We start from the raw sequence: 21,709 nt of genomic DNA on the forward strand, positions 1-21,709 counted from the left end.
ACACTGGCCTGCGAGTGCTCCAATTGGAGAACAGGCTTTACCAAAGGTGTCAAGGACTTTGAAGATGCTTAAACTCAGGACCAAAGGGAGAAAAGTGCTAAGAGGAAGGCACGTTTGGCAAACCCTCACCATGATAAACTCTGGCCCCAAAACCTATGTCCCCACTCTGGAAGGATGTATGGATCCAGAACTGGCTTCCACAGTCACTTCCGGACTCACTGTTAAAACCGTGTTTGTGGAAGACAAGATTACTTGGCCACAAGTGATTGCCAAAGAAAAGAGACATGTTAACACAACCTGTTACTTTGCATACCTTGAATTTTTTACTATGAAAAACCAAGTCAGAAGTTTGCTTTCAGGATGTTTTAATTATTATTTTTTAATAATAATAATTAAAAATACTGAAGAAGCAGAAGAATGCACTTTCAATGTATTCAGTACCTTACAAAGTAGCACAGGTCCCTGCTCTGAAAAGCTCACAGTTAAATCTGAACTTTCCTCTTACGTTTTGTTCTTGTTTAACATTTTCAAAGCCTTGTTGTAAGGCATGCCTTCGAACTGGGGAGCATAAGGCTCAACTCTGCTTCTGAATATAAATGACTCACAATATTTTATAATATTTGTAACAAAAGTCCCTGTGGATTTTTGTTTTTATTCCAAACACATCCTCCCACCAAGGGCTTATGAGAGTGAGTCATAGTTATGTCATGAAAAACCACTTCAGATTTAAATAAGGGAAAATTAATAACTTTTGCCTATTTAAGGTCTAAATATATCACCAGTGCAATGAACTGTTTTGACTACTGATGTGCTGAAATGGTTTTGTTTCAAAATTATACCATCTCAACTTTTAGTGAAGTATATTAATCCACAGTGTGTGTCGTGAACATCAAAGTTATATGGCATACTGGTGGCCCTTGCAAGGAAAAGCTGCAGTATAAGGTAAGGTAAAGGACCCCTGGACAGTTAAGTCCAGTCAAAGGTGACTACGAGGTTGCAGCACTCTTCTCACTTCAGGCCGAGGGAGCCGACCTTTGTCCACAGACAGATTTCCGGGTCATGTGACCAGCATGACTAAACCGCTTCTGGCACAACGGAGCACCGTGACAGAAACCAGAGCGCACATAGATGCAGTTTACCTTCCTGTCACAGCAGTACCTATTTATCTACTTGCACTGGCGTACTTTTGAACTGCTAGGTTGGCAGGAGCTGGGACAGAGCAACGAGAGCTCACCCCATCATAGGGATTCAAACCGCCGACCTTCCAATCAGCAAGCCCCAGAGGCTCAGTGGTTCAGACCACAGCGCCACCCGCTCCCCATGCTGCAGTGTAACCCCACCCCCTAATGGAGGTGCTCTTGTTCAGCAAGCCAGGTGGCTCTCCTCCAAGACACTGTGAGCAGGAAAGGGTTCAAGAAGGACAATTTGCTCTTCCCCTCCTCTCCCCATTACACCTTTGAATTCCAGTTGCTGGGAACTGCAGGTGAGCAGAGTGCTACTCAATACATCAAGTATCTCATTGGCAACTAAGAACACACATCAACCACTGTTCATGTTTGATCCTCCATCAGGCTTTCTGTGGAAGAATGCCCCCTTTTGGAGTTTTAAAACCTGTCGCTTTTGTTTTCACACATACACACACATTGCCCACTCTGGTAAAATACCAGTGTGGTGTACAACAATATCTACAAATACAGTAATGCATAAGATAGCATAAGAAGAAGGAAAAAATAATCATATATATAAATGATTGGCTCATCTTGGGTGGTGATGGCAACAAATAAGCAACTGAATAGGCCTGTCAGTATGAAAAAGGCTATGAGAAAGTTAGCAGCAAAGATGCCTGCCAAATCTCTGCTGGAAAAATATTCCACAGTGTTGGGATTGGTGACACGAAATGCTCAACTCCTAGTTGACGCCCGGCAGACTTTCAAGATTTGAAGGCAGCACGTGAATGTTCTGAATATATAAGTTAACAAAATAATGTATTTCCACGGTACTTCTGCAAGCTTTGGGGTTCCCCCAACCAAGCTGATACTTCTCTCTTGTTCTTGTTGGCTCTGTTTCTGTTGGCAAGGTGGCAGTGAGGCTGCTTCGTGGCAAGTTTCAAACCCAGTATTTGGGATTTAAAAAAACCAGTCTGATTTCCTTAAAATCCTTAACCCAAGATGCTAAGAATCTAACCTGAGGCCTCATGGCCATTGAATGTGCTCTCTCCCTGGAAAAGCTACACCAAACATGCTGCTGGTCTCACTCATTTACATATCAGGCATACCCTGCCATGGCTACATTATGCATGTAGACATACGCATGCTGTTGATGTTGATATACAATACCTTTCCTTAGCAGATATTTATACATTTTTAACAATCTCTTGGTATGCTAATCCATATTCAAATTGCATGTTGCAGCTCTCCGATTACCCTTCTGGTTCATTATATTTACCTGTAAGTCACTGACAGACATTGTTTGCACTGCCATCTGGAATGCATACTGTGGTCTCCAGAACACAAGCCTCAAGCTAGTGGAAACTAACTACATCATGAAAGTGACAGGCACATTAAAAGCGTATTGAATGCTGTCCTGCCTTACCCATACTGACATACAACTACAAAACAGCTTTTACGTGGGTCCTGTAAGATGCTGCAAGCACCGTCCTTCTTCCTATGGCTCAAGGTTAAGTATCGCTGCAAATAACGGATAATAAAACAGGGCAAGAGAATAACAATAAAGAATAGGGAAGGAGATATTTTGTATTACTCTAAATATAAACATGAACAGTGGGAGGAACTGTAATTTCCTGTTTACACTATTTGGGGAACAAAATAATATTCTGGTCTCGATGTGATCTCTCTGGCATTATGCAATAGGAGCATCCACAGCGACTCTCAAAATCTATTTTGTAGTTATAATGCAGATATAACGCTTGCCTTAAAAACAACAACCCACCAGTAATAAAGGCCTAGTATTTGCATGCTTGGGATCATCTTCAAGTCGAGTTTACTAGCATGTTATCAATAAACAGTACCTATGCACAGCAGCGATCAACACATTCACGCTGATGCTGGCCAGACTGAAAAGCAACAGGCCCGGCAGGAGAAAAGGAAGCTTTCCTGCAGTGTGAATAAGAAAATATCAACAACAGATCTCTCTCTGGTTTAATGCACCCTCTTACTCAGCTACAAGTGATCACCAAAGAAGAAGAAGCGGGGGAGATAACATGAGAAGGGGGAGAACCATGTAGACCACTTTGAGCTCCTTGGGGGTGTAGCAGGAAACCCCCCCCCCCATCATTCAGTTTGTACAAACTTCACACACACTCACACTCACACTCACACACTAAATATGCTACGCTTCTGTTATAAATTCATATAAAATCAACCATACATCGGATTTGCACTGTTCCACTCTTATTTTACTCCATGAAGGAAAGACTACAAAATGGGGAAGGTTTGATATAGGGCACCATAATCCCTTCACCACCCCAGCACATCCACAGGAGCCCTGCCCAGTTGCTATGCCAACCCTGATGGTCCTAGACAGAAGACAATCAAGATCACAAAGAACTTCCATATGGGAGTGGATTCAGCATGGACTGGAACAAAGGACAATGATCAGATCTTCCCTCAGGGGACAGGAAACTGCGACTACCTTTTGTCTTCAGAAAATGACTCATGGGGAGGGGGAGAAGGGAACCAGCCAGGTGACAGGACACTCAGGTTACCACCACAACTCCTCCCTCAACCCATCCTTTCTGTAATGTATGCATGATGTTTCTGGGGGTGGGCTTGACCTACAGGATGGGAATTTCAAAAGTTTTTATAAGGTCTTGCACACCATTTTTCTGTGTCTTTCCTCTCTCCTGCAAGTGAGGGGAACACCCTGTTCAACAGTTCAATAAAGGCCAAGCCTATAGGCTGCTGATTTGCTCCGATTTACTCTGGTTGGTGTCTTTACTTTTTGTCCAAGGGAGCCCTCGGATTTTTCAGGTAACGGGGGGAAAGTGGGATATAAATGCTAAAAGAGAGCCAGTGTGGTGTAGTGGTTAAGAGCGGTAGTCTCGTAATCTGGGAAACCGGGTTCGCGTCTCCGCTCCTCCACCTGCAGCTGCTGGGTGACCTTGGGCCAGTCATACTTCTTTGAAGTCTCTCAGCCCCACTCACCTCACAGAGTGTTTGTTGTGGGGGAGGAAGGGAAAGGAGATTGTTAGCCGCTTTGAGACTCCTTAAAGGGAGTGAAAGGCGGGATATCAAATCCAAACTTTTCTTCTTCTTCTTCTAAAATAAAATAATCATCCACCTACAATGTGTGTTGCTCTTAGGAGCTCCTTTTCCCACTTACTGCTCTGATCACGGTTTCTCCCCAGTTCATCACCATTTATTATTTGTAAAACTGCACAAAATACACTAGGGTTTGGGTAAAAACATTTTGCTAACACCATCCTCTAAAGCATTCCAAGGTCACTTTGTTCCCTCAGAATGTCACCCCTTGCTTCCATGTAGGGAGTTCTTCAATGTTCTTGATTTCGGTGCAATCTAAACATGTCAAATTCTACATCAGATTCCACATAAATCACTTCAACGCCCGCCTCAATGAAAAACTCCCAAAAGAAGGTTGGAAACTTTTGTCAGTTTGTGACTTTCAGTACCCCTGATAAGAGCTCTTCCCTATCACCAAAACAGGTTGGCTGAATCCCAGAGACTTATATCCTGTTAGCATGTGTGAAGTATACTTATGGGAGACATGGTGAGTGTTAGAGCAGATGTGCTTGCTGTGAATATCACCAAAGCACTAGAACGATAAACTATGTTAAGATCCAGAAGCACACATGAGCCTGTCTCCAAGGCATGCACAGAACTCTGGAATGTGTGGAGATCACCATTCATTTAAAATTAAGGGTATAATCTGCACGCTCATTCCTTTTACATGCATGGAGCTGTAACATTTAATAAAACAAGTGGGAAGATCCTTGCAAATGGAATTCAGCTAATGTGTCCCTGGCAAATGCTATAGAATTGTTATATGAATTTAATAAAAAAATATTTTAAATGTTTAAAAATAGGTATCACTCAATATCCAATGATAATAATGAAGGTATTGATTTATAATAATTAAACCCGTTGGAATATGGAGAAAGGGGGGGCATTAAACTAAGATTTCCCCCCCCCAACAAATTTAAATTGTGTTCAAAACCAGCCTGATAAAGAGCCTAGACTTTACAAAAGAGCAAATGCACAGCACAAATGTTGCTTAGGTGTATTGCATGGAATGCTGGTGTCTTATCCTGTTCTTCAAACTAACTCTGAACTATTTCACACACCAAGCACAATCCAATTGATGTTCTTGCTGTTCAACATCCATTCATTTAAAAGAGGCTTGCACAGGCTTCGTATGCGCAGTGCTGGAATGAAGAGCGAAGCAGTGGACTGCACTCTTTTGTCTTTATATACGACAAAGGCATGACTGTGAATCTGAGAACAGCTCAGCTGCCATTCTTTTGTGGATGTTTATCTGATGCTATTCCTGTTCTTGCAGATTTCCACACAGCCATTTGTTACAGATGCAGATGCTTGGTCTACATGCATTATTATCCCCAGGGTGATATGCATCAAAACGGCTTCTGTTGGTTTTCACTGGGTCCACCATGTGACATAATTATCAGCAGTAATCAGTCAGCAGTGCAACATCTTTTAAAGCATGCTGCTATCCCTGAGAGCAAGGATCCTCCCACAGTTAACCGTTAAGATGTTATCTGTATGGAGCAAACCTAAAATCACTGCAGATTCAAGGAGGAGTAGGCTTTGGTTGTAAAACGGAGGTGTTGACCTCATGAGAAAGGAACGTCTTCAACCACTCTGAGCTATGATGACTGGATTGTTCACCCTTATCGTATGTACAGTGGGTGACATTTGTCGTAAACTGCCATGATTAATCATTTCACTGTATCCAACGCAGCACAAGTGCAAGGAGGCTTGTGAAAAGACATTTGTGTCGGGGCAATTCCCCCCTGCAGCCCCTGAGCCTCCTGAAATCTACTAAATCTAAAAGCCATGATTCAAAGCACGTTCCAGATTCTTGGTTAAGGTGAAGTTTTGTTAATTTAACAAAAATTAAAAAATGTTTTGCTCCAAATCCCTATGGAAAATTTGGATGGATGCTCTAGGAACAATGTCAAAAATGTTGTCATAACATCGCTAATGTTATTTATTCACTGAAAAGATTTATTCACCGCCTTTATGCCCTTGCAAGGGTTCCCTTGGTTGTCTATACTCATGCCTAAAAATTAAACAGCAAATAAACAAAATCTAGGATCATAAAAATAAAACACCAACCGAACTATTAAAATTGGAGCCACCTAATTAAACAATGGTGGTAGGAAACTCAGCACAGACAAAATTTTGCCTGGCAAAATAAAACAGGATTAACAGTGTGTCTAACAGTACAGTGCAATCCTCTACATGTCTACTCATAAGTAAGTTTCAGTGAGTTCAATATGGTTACTCCTAGGTAAGTGGGCATAGGACTGCAGCTGAAACATTGTGAGAAAGGCAGCCAAGCAAGTCTCACTGGGATGTAGGATCCATAGGTTGGTGATGCAACCCAAAATGCCACGGCTGAGCCTTCACCAACCATGCCACCAAATATTGTGGAACTACCAAACCAGTAGTGATGTATGGAAGTGAGAGCTGGACCATAAAGAAGGCTGATCACCGAAGAATTGATGCTTTTGAATTATGGTGCTGGAGGAGACTCTTGAGAGTCCCATGGACTGCAAGAAGATCAAACCTCTCCATTCTTAAGGAAATCAGCCCTGAGTGCTCACTGGAAGGACAGATCCTGAAGCTGAGGCTCCAATACTTTGGCCACCTCATGAGAAGAGAAGACTCCCTGGAAAAGACCCTGATGCTGGGAAAGATGGAGGGCACAAGGAGAAGGGGACGACAGAGGACGAGATGGCTGGACAGTGTTCTCGAAGCTACCAGCATGAGTTTGACCAAACTGCGGGAGGCAGTGGAAGACAGAAGTGCCTGGCGTGCTCTGGTCCATGGGGTCACAAAGAGTCAGACACGACTAAATGACTAAACAACAACAACAACAACAACAACAACAACAACCAAACCGGGTTGTACATGTAAATGCACAAATAATAACTTACATTCATTTTTCATTTGATAATATTTCATAATTTTAGCTATCAGATAATGAGAGGGAGTCACACACTACCCACTGTTGTTCCCTTGCAGAAAACAGTCTATAGAACAGGTTCTAAAAACAAAGAAATATTTACCATATTTTTCAGTGTATAAGACACCCCCATGTATTAGAAGACCCATATTTTTTAAACCCCAAATTAAGAAATCAGTATTTTAAACACCAGAGATCGCCCAAACTTTTTGAGCTTTTGGGGGAAATTCGCTCAAACTTGTTGAGCTGAGGGAGGCAGGCAAGCAAGGCAGGGCGAGGAGGTGAGTGATGGCTAGCAATAAGGAGCAGGAGCAGGAACCAGAGCCAAGCAGAGCATGAAGATGGCAGACGCCATAGAAGCGGAACAAGCAGTTGAAGCACTGAACGATATTTTTCCATGTATAAGATGACCCCCTATTTTGGACTACAAAGAGAGAGCAAAAAACATCATCTTATACATGGAAAAACATGGTAATTGTTTTACTATCTTTCTAAACTATGACCTTTGTCAAGATTAACACCAGATATGGAAAGATCAAGATTTCCTCATTTGTGAATAATAATATTCAATTACTTTTTATTCAATCATCAATACTTCCCCCAAAAAACTAAAAATGTCATCAGCAACGTGAGAAAGAGTCAACTAGTTTGTAGTTTAATTACATCGCTCTACAAAGATCCAGAATCTCTTTTTAATAAAAATAAACTTTTACAATGTTGAATTCATGTGTGAGCTTTTAAAAGGGATCATATAAGGAAAAGTCAGTATCTGAGCAGTTTTAGGAGAAATGTTCTTGAAATGAATAGAATGATCTACTTTCTCTAACTCATCCTGTTCTTAAGGAGGCAAGTATGACCGAAGTCATTATTATACCAGTGAGGTGATATACTGGATAAATAAATTTTCTCTCAGGAAATTAGTGAAATAGAAAATAATGGGCCCGTGGGCTTCTCTTTTTATTCCTCCCTCTCTGAGCAGGACACTGGCTTAATGAGAAACTGGAATAATGTCATATGAAATATTGCCACCTCCAACCCCATTTATACTGTAGCCCTTTGTAGTAAGCCCCACTGAACAAAGCGGGACTTACTTAAGAGTAAACATTCACAGGACTACATTGTTGGCATTTTAAATTTAACACTGGAATCACTGACCAAGAAAATAAAAACAAGGAGTATAGTACCTCTTCCTTTAAGCTCCACTCCTAATCAAAGGAACGGTTTCCCAATCCCCTCTTAAATTCTGGGGAAAGGGAGGCAGTTTCTATCAGAGTGAGTATTCAAGACCTACTGACAGTACAGCGTTTTTTAAAAAGCATTTTCACAGCTGGGAGCCATGTCACAGGCATCTTACGATATGATGGCGACTTCGTAATACTCAAGGGCAAAAGCAAGAAGACTTCCCCAAAATATAATAAAACACACACAAGATAAACTCGATTACTCGCAAAGCATTGCTTTTTCGTAGAAACTGTGTATTTCCAGTTAACTACCTATCATTTGTAAATTTTGCAAAGTTTGCACCAAAAGAAATGCCCCTTCAATTGTCACAGGATACATCCTGTTTGCAGCTGCTTATGACATGGTATCCAGCTGCGAACGTGCTTCATTCAACAACACGCTGCCTGTAGGGTTTGATTTCTTTCTTTCCCTGTTTGGCAAAGCTGCCTCCTTTCATTGCAAAGGGGAGCAAAAAAGGAAAAAGGAACACAGTGTGGGATTGTTCCCTTTTATTAGAGAAGCATTCTCTCTTTGGGATGGGAAAGAATGTTAAACAGCAAAATTAGAATCTTGCATGCAGATTTACACATGTAAAAGGAGGAATGTTGGCAATGAATTAAAAAACCTAGGTGAACCCTCTGTCCTTGCGTAACTGGAGAACTGCTTGCCCTTTCCATGATATTTAAGAATGTTAGGCATCATTTTGGGGGCCCAATTTTCTAACATAACATCCAGCCTGAATATATACAAAGCTTGCTGTAGCTTCCTTTGGTCCTAATAAAAGTATTATCCTTATACTGTCTTCTTATTGTTCATTTATAGGACAGCTGGGTGCAATGCAAAGTGCAGTGCTAGTAAGACCCTGGACACCCACCGTCTTAACTTCACAGAGCCATCTATACATATAAATTAGCATTTGCAAATTATATGCAAATTTGTGTCATGGGTGTTTGCCCATAGTCCTTTCCATGCCTGAAACCACCCTTGCTTTGATTTTATTTATTTTCTGGCATTTTTCATTGCAAAATCATGAATTATTTCCCCAAAATCAATTTCTCTTGCAAGGTCACACTCAGTAGGGGGGTGGGGGGGGGGACTAGCTAGGTGGCTTAACCCCACAGGATAACGCCTGCAGTTTTTTGATGAGTGATAAGCTTGCTAAAACTTCTTTTAGCTTCTGCCACTGGCAGTATGCAAAAATTCCATAGGCCTATTTCACACTTCACTGAAACAAAGATGAAGTTGTTTTTTTGCAAATCACTTTTAATACTGTAAGAAGAAGAAGAAGAAGAAGAAGAAGAAGAAGAAGAAGAAGAAGAAGAAGAAGAAGAGGAGTTTGGATTTGATATCCCGCCTTTCACTCCCCTTCAGGAGTCTCAAAGCGGCTAACAATCTCCTTTCCCTTCCTCCCCCACAACAAACACTCTGTGAGGTGAGTGGGGCTGAGAGACTTCAAAGAAGTGTGACTGGCCCAAGGTCACCCAGCAGCTGCATGTGGAGGAGCGGAGACGCGAACCCGGTTCCCCAGATTACATGACTACCGCTCTTAACCACTACACCACACTGGGGGTTGGTAGTTAACTCGTACGCAAAACTAGACTTGGAATTATTTTTATATCTTGAAGCAAGATATAAGGTAACACCAAGCAATCATTCCAACATTTCTTTCCATCTGGTAGCATCTGTTAATATTTGTTTCTTTTTCTTTTATTTCACTGTCCACACCATGTCTACCTGACAGTGATTGCTGTAATTCTTTCTACTGGTACTAGAAAGTTTTCACTTTCAAGAAGCTTAGTAGAGTATATAGTTCACAAAATTTTGTTTCATAACTGGTGAATGCCCTTCATTTTTCACAAATGTGTTTCCCTTGCAGAAAAAGTCAACATGGGAAACAGTACAAATCATATCTGCTAAGAAATTCAGGAAAACTATGCCTACTACCATCTTTTGGGAGTGACTTTGGGATTAATTCTGCGTCTACATGTCCGGTCTACATGCCTGTCCATATTTTGTCTGTCAGACATTTTTTTTTTAATGTGTGTGGCCACTGGTTTATTTTTGGGCCATCCACTTGACATACAAAATAAGATGCTAATTTTCATATGACACTCAACATACATATCTTAAGCAAATCTGTGCCTTTTTAGCTAGTGGGTTGTAAGGCCCAATCCACATAGTGAAATAGGCCCAGAAAATCCTCTTGGCACACCTGGATCCTGTCTCATATTGAAATAATTTTCCCATTCTTTTTGTTCAAAATCTGCTTTGCTAATTAATGTACAGGCTGAACCTGGCTGCAGAAAACCCTTGTCTCTTTTGCAAAACTAAATGACTGATTGGTGCCCTTTAACTTCTTTTAGTTCCCTGTCTTTAACCTCCTTACATTTCTTTCCCCCTTATTTGTGTTTATAGCCTGACATGGCAGTATGCTGGGAGCAGACAGAGAACTAGACATTCATTCACTTTGGGGTCTGTAAAGCCAATCAGCAACATTACTATCTCCGACTATCTCTGAAATCAGTGTCCCTGTCTGATTATTATGGTGCTTTGTCCCTTCTGCTCGTACACAAGGAACTCTTGAACTGGTAGCTCTTGGAATCAACCATAGAAACACAGAATCATAGTTGGAAGGGACCCCGAGTGTCATCTAGTCCAACTCCCTGCAATGCAGGAATCTCAGCTTAAAGCATCCATCACAGATGGCCATCCTACCTTGGCTGGAGTGAACATGTTCTATAGTAGAGAAGTCTCTGTCTTTCAAAGCACAAGCTCTCTTTGTTTTAAGAGAACAGTCTGGGTCAGAAATTTGCTTTTCTGCTCTGATTGGTCAGCAAATCTCACAGAATTTGAACAAGGAGAAAATACTTACAGGAAACAAGTTTCCATAAATAACCTCAAGCATGACCTACAAATGAACTTAATTGTCCACCTTATGAAAATAGGGTTTCAGTCTGCCAATCCTGTTAAATGTGTACAGGATTGCAGCATAAGGCAACCTCCGCTGAAAACAATTAGACTACTTCCGAGTAGACAGTTAGCTGTTAGCCATTATTAGCTAACTTGGTCCTGCCACGTTGCACCCTTTCTTACCCAAATTGCAACCGCTATGATTAAGCCCTGTTAAGGGAGTCTGGGTCTCAGCAACTAGGAGGATCACTCCCCAGTATCTCAAGATGCAGGGAATGCAGGGAGGAAAGGAAGCACAAATCCTGTTGTACAAGAGGCACTCTGTTCGTGCATGTAGAATTTAATCAGTGGTCTAGAGCAAGGTTTCCTAAACTTGGGTCTCCAGCTGTTTTGGGACTACAGTTCCCATTATCCCTGACCACTGGACCTTCTAGCTAGGAATGGAGTTGGAGTCCAACAACAGCTAGAGACCCAAGTTTGGAGAATCCTGCTCTAGAGTATAGCCAAGAAGTGCAGTTTGGGATAATTTTTGCTGTTATTTTGCATGGTCTAAAGGCACAGGAAGATAGGCAGTTTAGGGTCTGGGTGAAGATGGGAGGCTGTGTGCAAATTGTATGTAGATTGCATTCAGTATTGTTACAGAACAAAGTGGGATAGAAATGTACTAAATAATAAATTAATTGACAATTTGTTAACAGCTGCACAATTTGCAATACCAGAAAAAAATAAAATCCATCCAAACGCCTATAGAATGTGCAAGATTTCAGAAAAATGGTGATATGCTAATAACAGTCAAATTAATACAGCAAATTAGGACTCAACCGGAAGACAGAAATCTCATTGTTTTATAGCAAAATCATAGCCAGTAATAAAAATATTTGGAAATGGAACCTGTGAAATGGGACAAGCCAAAAAAATACAAAACTCAGAAGACATTGCTTTCTGGGTTTTTTATGCTACTAGGTAGTGGGAGGGCAATTCTAACTGTAATTCTAACTTTCCTTTTTTCTTTGGAAGGAATTGTTTTCTGAAAGCTTGATAAAACAATGTTACAAAAAGAGAGACTGACAGACAGGGCAGCAAGGTTTCTCTGCAGACATCTGCCCAATGCCATCTCTGTACCTCCCTGTGGTCTGGATCACTGAAATGGATAAAGAAATGTCCTCTGGATGAAGACCTCCCTGTGACATTTTGCAGTTGCCCTACTCCTACAGTCAAGTAAGTTTTAGGAGAGGGGATAGTGGTAGAGGAAAGGAAGGAAGCCTGGAGGTAGTAGCAAGGTTAAACCCCAAAGCAAAGCAAGCCAAAACCGCCTGTTCTGAATTTGGATCTGGCTCCTTCCGGATCAGCGATTTAATCCAATTGGATGGTCAATTAAGATTTGTTTAACTGGATGTTAGCCTTATTTATTGACAGATGTTATATGCGTCTTAATATAAAAATAAATCCCTATGTAGTTTTCATGCTTAGTTTATGCCACAACCCACCTTAGGTTAGTTATAACAAAGTCTAACTGAAAGCAATGCAACCAGAGTCCATTTCACTGAAATTGTTCCATTAGGTGTAATGTAGCCTAATCCCATTTGTTTTCATGGGAAAGACAAATTTGCTGACCAGCATTGTTTAATTGTGGGTGTTTATATTTTGATATTTGTGTAACTGGTTTTTATTCTTTGTAAACTGCTTAAAAGCCTATTTTGGCACTAAGCTGTATATCACTGAATGAACAACAACAATTTACAGTGAAATCCTACAGATAACTTTACTGGAAGCAATATCAATAAGTTCAATGGGACATTCTCCTTGTTAAATGTGTACAGGATTGCAGCATAAGGCAACCTCCACTGAAAACAATTTGACTACTTCCGAGTAGATAGATAGCTGTTAGCCATTATTAGCTTTAGCTGAATTGTGGTTACTGCATGGGCATTTTACATAATTTAAATTTACTACTTTAATCTAATTTCACACTTGAAAATTCAAATGTCACCACAGAAGATCTCTTCATATCTGATCTAAAGCAATTAAAGTAAAACTCATTTATATAAATATTTTATATACTGATTTTTAATAAATGGTCTGTCAATCAGTGCATTTATCAATTAAAAACACTTCGACAAAAGAATGCCAACCATCGAATGAGCCATTTGCACAAATGAATGACAATTCCAGTTGCAGGAAAGAGGATGCAGGGGACAAACAATTCAGAGAGGTATTCCAGGTACATTCCCCAAGGCAACATCGCGTTACTCATGATGGTTACTAGACCCTTGGATGGGACAATTCAGTGTCTGGAGGACACTCTTGTCCACCACTGTACAAGAGTCCACAGTTCTTTGAATCCAAGCTAGATTTTTATGGACAGTTCACAGTTTGCCAGGGTTACCATTTTTTCACTTGTTGGTATCCATCTGTCTCAAGTGACAATGGATACTGCCTCCAGAGTTGAACCGCTGCATTAGTAGCAACAAATAATAATAATAGTAATAATAATTTATTAATTATACCCCGCCCATCTGGCTGGGCTTCCCCAGCCACTCTGGGCAGCTTCCAAAAAAATATTAAAATACTGTAATACATCAAACATTAAAAGCTTCCCTAAACAGGGCTGCCTTCAGATGTCTTCTAAAAGTCTGGTAGTTGTTGTTCTCTTTTACATCTGGTGGGTGGGTGTTCCACAGGGCGGGAGCCACTACCGAGAAGGCCCTCTGCCTGGTTCCCTGTAACTTGGCTTCTCGCAGTGAGGGGACCCGCAGAAGGCCCTCAGTGCTGGACTTCAGTGTCCGGGTAGAACGATGGGGGTGGAGATGCTCCTTCAGATATACTGGACCGAGGCCGTTTAAAGTGACCTCTCTGGAACACGAGCCTGGGAAGTGCGGGTGGAGGCCTGGACAACGAGACCCTCTCTCAGCTTTGCTGATATGGTCCAAAGGAAAGCAGAGCAATACGTTTGGCACCAGCTTCGCTGCTGCAATAATTGTCAGAAGGAGGTGTACAAGGCACCATCCAACTGTCTTAGGGACTCCACTCCAGATTTGTGTAGAATTTACTCCTTAGCCTTTTCTTCTCCCAAATATATCCTGCAAAGCAGGGGGGGGTTTAGGATCAGAGTCTTCGTTCTCTTAGATGGGTTACTTTCCCAGGTTGCTAAGCCCCATCTGCCCCTCGCTTCCCTCTACAGCACGTGCAAAAACCACCTTCTTAACCATTCAACCCACTATTGGTTTTATCTGCACAATCTGCCAGAGCCTGTTTAACATGCAGGGGAAGTCCCTAACTCACCAAGGCTTTGGGACCCATCGGCTGGTACCTGGTTTAGCCTGGTTTAGCCTGTCAGTGGAAGCCATTCCCAGGGTGTAGTTGTTATCACATGATGACAGCTTCTAGGAGCCACAGTTGAGAGCTGAGTACAGGGTAGGGACCAACTACCTCAGAAGGAGCATGATGTGTTCCCCACTACCAAGTGATTAATTAATGCTTAGTAATTAGGGACGTGGGTGGTGCTGTGGTGTAAACCACTGAGCCTTGGACTTGCTGATCGGAAGGTCGGCAGTTCGAATCCCCGCGACAGGGTGAGCTCCCGTTGTTCGGTCCCAGCTCCTGCCAACCTAGCAGTTCATAGCACTTCAAAGTGCAAGTAGATAAATAGGTAAACGGCATTTCCGTGCGCTGCTCTGGTTTCGCCAGAAATGGCTTAGTCATGCTGGCCACATGACCCGGAAATCTGTATGCGGACAAACGTCAGTTCCCTCGGCCAGTAAAGCGAGATGAGCGCTGCAACCCCAGAGTCGTTCGCCGCTGGACTTAACTGTCAAGGGTCCTTTACCTTTTTTTTTAATTCTAGAGTTCTACACTTAATAGTTCTTTATACAACCCCATATTTAATATAACACTGATACCTAAAGGACATCTTCCTCCTCCCCCCACCACTGGTGATCACCCCAGCCTGCTCCACAGCATCTCCCAATCCTTTGGAGTAGATGTGGCGACTGCAAAGGAGAGGAGGAGAAGGGAAAGTGCTGTTCCATGAGTGGAAGCCCGTTCCACTAGCAAACACAATTGGATGCATCCCTACAGAATAAATCCCACTATTTGTATTAGGACACAACCTCACATTGACCACTTTTCTTACAGATCACAACACAGTAGGGATATGTTGATATGCAATAGTTAAAACCGATGCTTAATCTGAAATTTATGTTGCAATTTAATTAAATGATAGTGTTTTATTTCTTTGTATTGGGTGTCAAATGTTGCTGTACACAGCTCTGGAATGAGACTTGCTGAAATGTTTATATAGAAATGTTCCAAATGCATGAGGTGGGGAGTTGTTTAGGGTTTTTTGTTGGGGTGGGGTTGTTGCTGTTAATGTTATTAATTTTTTGCATCTTCATTTTAGAGCTTGTTATGACTTTTCTGGAAATTAATTCAGTTTGGTTGTGTAATTTTTGATATTTCATTTATTGTTTATGACTACTTTTGTTATGTTTGTAATTATTTCTTTTTTCATGTTGTAAACCGCCTTGAGTATGGTTTTAACCATGGAAAGGCGGCATACAAATAAATTATGTTTCTTTCTCTGTTCCAAGATTTGATCTTGTTCAGAGGACCTTATTTGACATAACTTTTAAATCTGTTGTCATTTTATATACCCTGTATTACTGTAAGTGATGTATCCTGAAATGTTGGTAAAGCTTTGGAAACTTCAGGTTGTCCATATTTATAATGAAGTCTTTTAGGATGGGTTTGTATATTAGGGAAATAAACTCCACAATGCAAGTCTAAATGGAGAAAACAATTATCAAACAACTAGCCTACATCTGAAATACTGCAAGGAGTAGGAGGCAACCAATAAATGAATGAGTGAATGAATGAATGAATAAAGCACAAAACAGAAACCTATTAATACAACAGTCCTTTGGCAAAATCTGCCAGGCTAAGCAGATTAGGATCCAACAGATCTCTGGCTGAGCTGTTACCCTTATCCTCAGCTCAGCCAAAGATATGCCAGTGTATCTCTGCCATCCCAGTTCAACCAGGATCCAGCTGGATGAGCCAAGTCTGGCGGATCTTAAGATGACACCGAAAGAAGGGTGTTGTTGGAGCATGGTGTGGGTGGGACTAGAGAGGGGTATTAGGATGGGTCCTATGCCTCTTGTGACGTAAGTAAAACTGGCAAAAGGGTGGCATAACTCCAACACTATTTTAAAGGCTTATTTCCCCTCCTCTAGGCTTAGGCTGACTCAGCCAACCATAACCCTTCTGCTGAACCGAGTTTGAATCGGATGCAACTTTATACCAGCTTAATCTACTCCAGCTTGCTTTACGCCAGCTTCCTGTTTGTAGGATTGCTCCTAAATTATGCAAATCTTGTGTTAATTTGTCTGCCGCCAGTAACAGTGGTGCAATGCTGATTTAGCAGCGTTAATTCATCAGACTTATTCCGTTACACTGTACATCTTATCTTTGGCGCTTATTTCTTAGTACATCAAGTTTCATAATTGCACTGTATAAGTTATGATATAAAGGCAGAAGGCTGTTTTGCAATCAAACAATGATCATCAAAATCAGATATGGATACATAAATCTGTATTTATCCAAATAGATAAGGACACGCGGACACACACACACACACACACACATGCAAAGTAACTTAACTATTAGTTGTTTACCAGCTGTATACATGCTAGTAGTCATATCCAGGAAATGTAGTACTTATAGCTACCAACGACAGGTTATTGCAATGGGAACTGAACAAGACACGGGATAGAATTTTGCAAGCATTTCCCCACCACTAGGTACATTTTCTGCATGCATTAGCCTATTGCATCTGATACAGATGACACATGTATAGACCTATTTCTGAGCATAAACTGCAGCAACTGGACTATTGTTAAATTTATTCATGAAATAAAGGAATATTCATCCACGGTGAAAAAGTTAAAAGAAAAAGAAAAACTTGTCTTACTATAAGATATATTAAAACCCAAACTATATTACATTTTCTTGCTTAGGCCAATATCTGCCTATAATGACTTTTGCAATACACTTGTAACATTGTCTAGTCACTAACAAATTCAGATACTGTTAGGCAAGGGACAAAGCCAAATGACTGAGAAAGCAAAAGGACTCAACTTCAATTTAACTGTCCTGTAAGGTACATACTAATTAGCTTCAAAGCTATGAAATCCTAGCTAGCATGTTAAGTCTGCTACATGACAGTATAATTTGCCTTCTTAAAGGATTATGCAAATTACAACTCATCATTCCATTACACGACTGAAAAAAGTGACAGCTAATTTATACATAACACACCTTTCAAATCCCTAAGATGTGAAGCACCTGTGCAATATACTTTGCCTAGGTTTTTCTGGGTTTAAGTACTTGTTTACTGCAATATACAGAAGCATACCTAAGAGATTTAATAAAGTCCTAGAGGTTTATTTATTTCCCTTTTAACTTCAAGAGCACAATTCCCAAGTATGAAAACAACATATATCTGCCCCCAATTTCAAAGGTATTTCATTCAAACAGAAGTGTAAGTTTTCAATACATGTTTAACTTCTGAATAGAGGGACAGCACTAACGCCACGAGCCAGGAGAAAGACTCACACAGATTTCAACATACTTCTGGTAGGTAGATTCACAGTAGATTCCGTCATATCTGTAGATTTTCCTACATTCTGATTGGTTGGGCAGAGGATGCTGGACAGTTATTCTGTAGAGGTATCAAAAACAGATATACATGACTAGAGATTCTCTACAGTCAACTGTAATGCAGGACAATTAGTATTTTGAAAGGTACTGTTATTATATGTTACATCTATCTCATCTTGTTACATCAACTACATTATAGTTATATATATATATCTACATATATATATCTACATTATAGGACAGGTTCTACTTCTGGAACGTTGCTCTGAAAGTAAACGAAAATATAATTCTGTATAAGAGAAAATTTCTCTTCTCCTCAAAATAGAGACAAATTGGGACACACACAAAAAAAACCCTCTTTGGAGTAATTAAACTTTAAGGCTCCCCCCCCCCCCAAATAAGGAACATCACACTTAACTAGCAAAAACTGTCTTTACATCTGTTAAGGATTCCAATCTGTGCCCATAGATGTTCAGAATGATTGAGAACTTTTAAAATTCTGCCTACTCCAGTTCCCCATGGTGACAGAAACTGGACTGTCACAGGACTGGGGCTTACCACATAATTTTATAATCTAGAATTAAGCATTACATTCAATGCTGTTTTTATGTTAAGGAATACAACAAATTGCATGTAATATTCATTTTAGATTTTAACCTTTTTTGGAATAAAATTCTTTTTTGTGATATTGCATAAAACCTAAGTGATTAACCTGCAATCTGAGTAATTCCCTTTCATTCCTAATGGGCTACTCTTAATATGCCCATCAGAGGAGAAATCAGCTCAGAAGATTGCCTGTTACCAAAATATTTATTCATATCAAATTACCTGTTAGCTAATGTTTCCAGCCTTAACCTTTATAAAGCACTGTACCTAGATAGCTCAACAAAACCGCTTTTTATATGTATTTATTTTAATAGTAAAATGTGTGACCTGGGTTTCCTAACAACTGTCACATGATTTACTCTAGATGATGGAACTATTATGGAAATGGGAACTATTCTGAATTCAATTTCTATGTATTTTCCTAAAGTTATAACAATGGTCTTATTTCTTTCCCTCTTTTATCCATCTTTCTTTATAAAACTACAATAATAAAATAAACTGCCACCTACAAAAGCAATAGTCTACAGTGATTCATCCACATGAAATTCTTGTGCAACTGCTTGGGAATGATAAGGCATAGCACTAAAATTAACAAAGAAACTGCACTACTCTAATTTGTCAAAAAGTGTTTATTCTCAACATGCTATGGATCATGCAAGTATACTGCAGAATTTAATCAATAAAGAAATCACACCTTGAACCTTCTAAACTTAGTTTTTAAATAGTACCTGCTTTGTATGCCTCTACAATGTCTTATTTGAAGACATTATTTAAGTACACCAGGCGAATCCATTAGCATGGAATCCATAGCACTAATCACTTTTGCTATAATCCCATACCTACCTACCTTGGCATGAGCTCAACCGAAAGCAATGAGATTTACATCTGAGTAAACATGTACAGGACTTCTGTGTTTGATATTTAATATACACATAACTATAGCTCTGTATTATAAATTATGAATCAACACCTGATAATTAGGGGAAGGGTCATAGCTTGATAGTAAAGAACACACTTTGCATGTAGAAGGTCTCAGATTTAATCCCCAGCATCTCTAGATAGGGTTGGGAAAGATCCCTGCCTGAAACCTTGGATCACTGCTGCCTGTCAGTGTAGACCATGCTGAGCTAGTTGGACCAGCGTCTGACTTGGTATAAGGCAGCTTCCTATGATTAAATCATAATATACAGATTTTTACCTGGTTGACTGACCCAACCTAAAGAATGCTCACAAATGGTTCGTCATCCTGGACAAAATGATAGCTAGGGTGCTGCAGGATTCTGTTCCACGTCTGTTGTTGTTCAACATCTTTATAAACAGCTTGGACGAAGGAATTGAGGGGATGTTCATCAAATTTGCAGATGACACCAAGCTGGGATTCAAGATGACTTTAACAGATTGGATAACTGGGCCAAAACTAACAAAGTGAATTTCAGTAGGGACTAATGTAAGCTTCTACACTTAGGCAGGAAGAACCAGCTGCCCCAGTATAAGATGGGGGACACCTGGCTTGCCAATAGTACATGTGAAAAGGACCTAGGGGACTTTGTGGACCACAAGTTAAACATAAGTCAACAAGTGTTATGCAGCAGCAAAAAATGGCTAATGCTATTCTAGGCTGCATCAACAGATATCCCGATCAAAGGAAGTAATAGTACTGCTCTACTCTGTCTTGGTCAGACCACACCTGGTGTCCAGCTCTGGGCACCACTATTTAAGGAGGGTACTGACAAGCTGGAAAGTGTGCAGAGGAGGGCAACCAAGATGATCAAGGGTCTGGAAACCTAACCTTATGAGGAACGGTTATGGGAGTTGGGTGTGTTTAGCCTGGGAAAGAGGAGATAGAGAGGACATATGATAGCCAACTTCAGATATCTAAAGGGAAGGATGGAGAAGCCTGTTTTCTCTTGTTCTGGAGGACTTGAACCAATGGATTCAAGTTACAAGAAAGGAGATTCTAACTAAACATCAAGAAGAACTTTCTGACAGTAAGAGCTGTTCAGCAGTGTAACAGACTCCCTCAGAAGGCGATTTGCTCTCCTTCAATTAGGGTTTTCAAGCAGAGGCATGAATGCTATAGTTGAGATTCCTGCATTGCAGGGGGTTGGACTAGATGACCCTCAGTGTCCCTTCCAACTTCACAATTCTACGATTCTATAAGTCTATGTTACAAAAAAGGAGATTCCAACTAAACATCGGGAAGAACTTTCTGTGCTCAACAGTGGAAGAGATTCCAATGAAAGGTGGTGGCCTCTCGTTTCTTGGAGGTTTTTAAGCAGAGGTTGGGTGGTCATCTGTCATGTATGATCTAGCTGAGATTCCTGCATTGCAAGAGGTTGTACTAGCTGGCCCTTGGGATCTCTTCCAACTCTACAATTCTAGGTGCCAGAAATTAAGAATTATCTAGTAGATGGATTCCAATCAATCCTGTAACCAGACAAATCACAGTCAGTGAACCAGTGAATCCAGTCAGATAGCAGGTAATCAGCAAGGGGGTTTGTGGTTAGGAATAACAACCTTTCCCATGTATGCTCTCTTTGGAACCATCTTGCAGACACCCTACCCAAATTAATTTTGATCACTCGTTCTTTAACACATTATGTTGACAGGGAGGGTTGATCTCATATGTTCCATATAAAAACTGATTTTGCTCAAGATCAAACTGTATATTGGCTATTTACTCTGGGTACTGTATATTCCTGTTCCATTTTATGCTTTAAAATTGATTTCTTGTATATATTTTCTCAGAATTGAAAATTAAAGAACTGAATAGCATTCGAGCCTAATCAATTCGCACTGGTTAACTGAAATCACTTTCCACTTGGTTTTGAAATGTTTGTAGAATGAAAATCCTAATTCTCACATAACATTTTTGGCACAACCAACCCCACTGTTGCTTTGCTTGTGACAGCAAGAGGTTAATGTTTTAAAAATGTACTATGGAAGAATACAGCTGCAGTCCCTCCCTACAAAATGCTAGCAGCGTAACTCAACACCCTGTTAGAATCAAACGAACAAAACCCCACTTAATATTTGTATCTCCCTTGCTATAAGTGTTATATTTTCAATAAAAAAATCCTGCCCATTCTATAACCTGCTTCTCTTTTAAAAAAATTATATGCTTTTACTG

General features: G+C 40.4%; 1 protein-coding gene across 11 annotated transcripts in view; it reads right to left on the minus strand.

Annotated features, from left to right (window-relative positions):
- NPAS3 (neuronal PAS domain protein 3) overlaps positions 1 to 21,709 on the minus strand; it is a 641,499-nt gene that overhangs the window by 532,409 nt on the left and 87,381 nt on the right. For 6 of the 11 annotated variants that reach the window (XM_080977753.1, XM_080977750.1, XM_080977756.1 and 3 more), the window contains exon 2: positions 17,945 to 18,034. The exons of 4 other annotated variants lie outside the window; for them this stretch is intronic. In XM_080977753.1, the coding sequence (XP_080833879.1) occupies positions 17,945 to 18,034 (90 nt within the window). Of the gene's footprint in view, positions 1 to 17,928; positions 18,035 to 21,709 lie in introns of all 11 variants that reach the window. One more of the 11 variants, XM_080977759.1, reaches the window with a different exon arrangement.

Source organism: Podarcis pityusensis (assembly GCF_964106645.2).
Source record: "Podarcis pityusensis genome assembly, chromosome: 1".
Classification (NCBI taxonomy): domain Eukaryota; kingdom Metazoa; phylum Chordata; class Lepidosauria; order Squamata; family Lacertidae; genus Podarcis; species Podarcis pityusensis.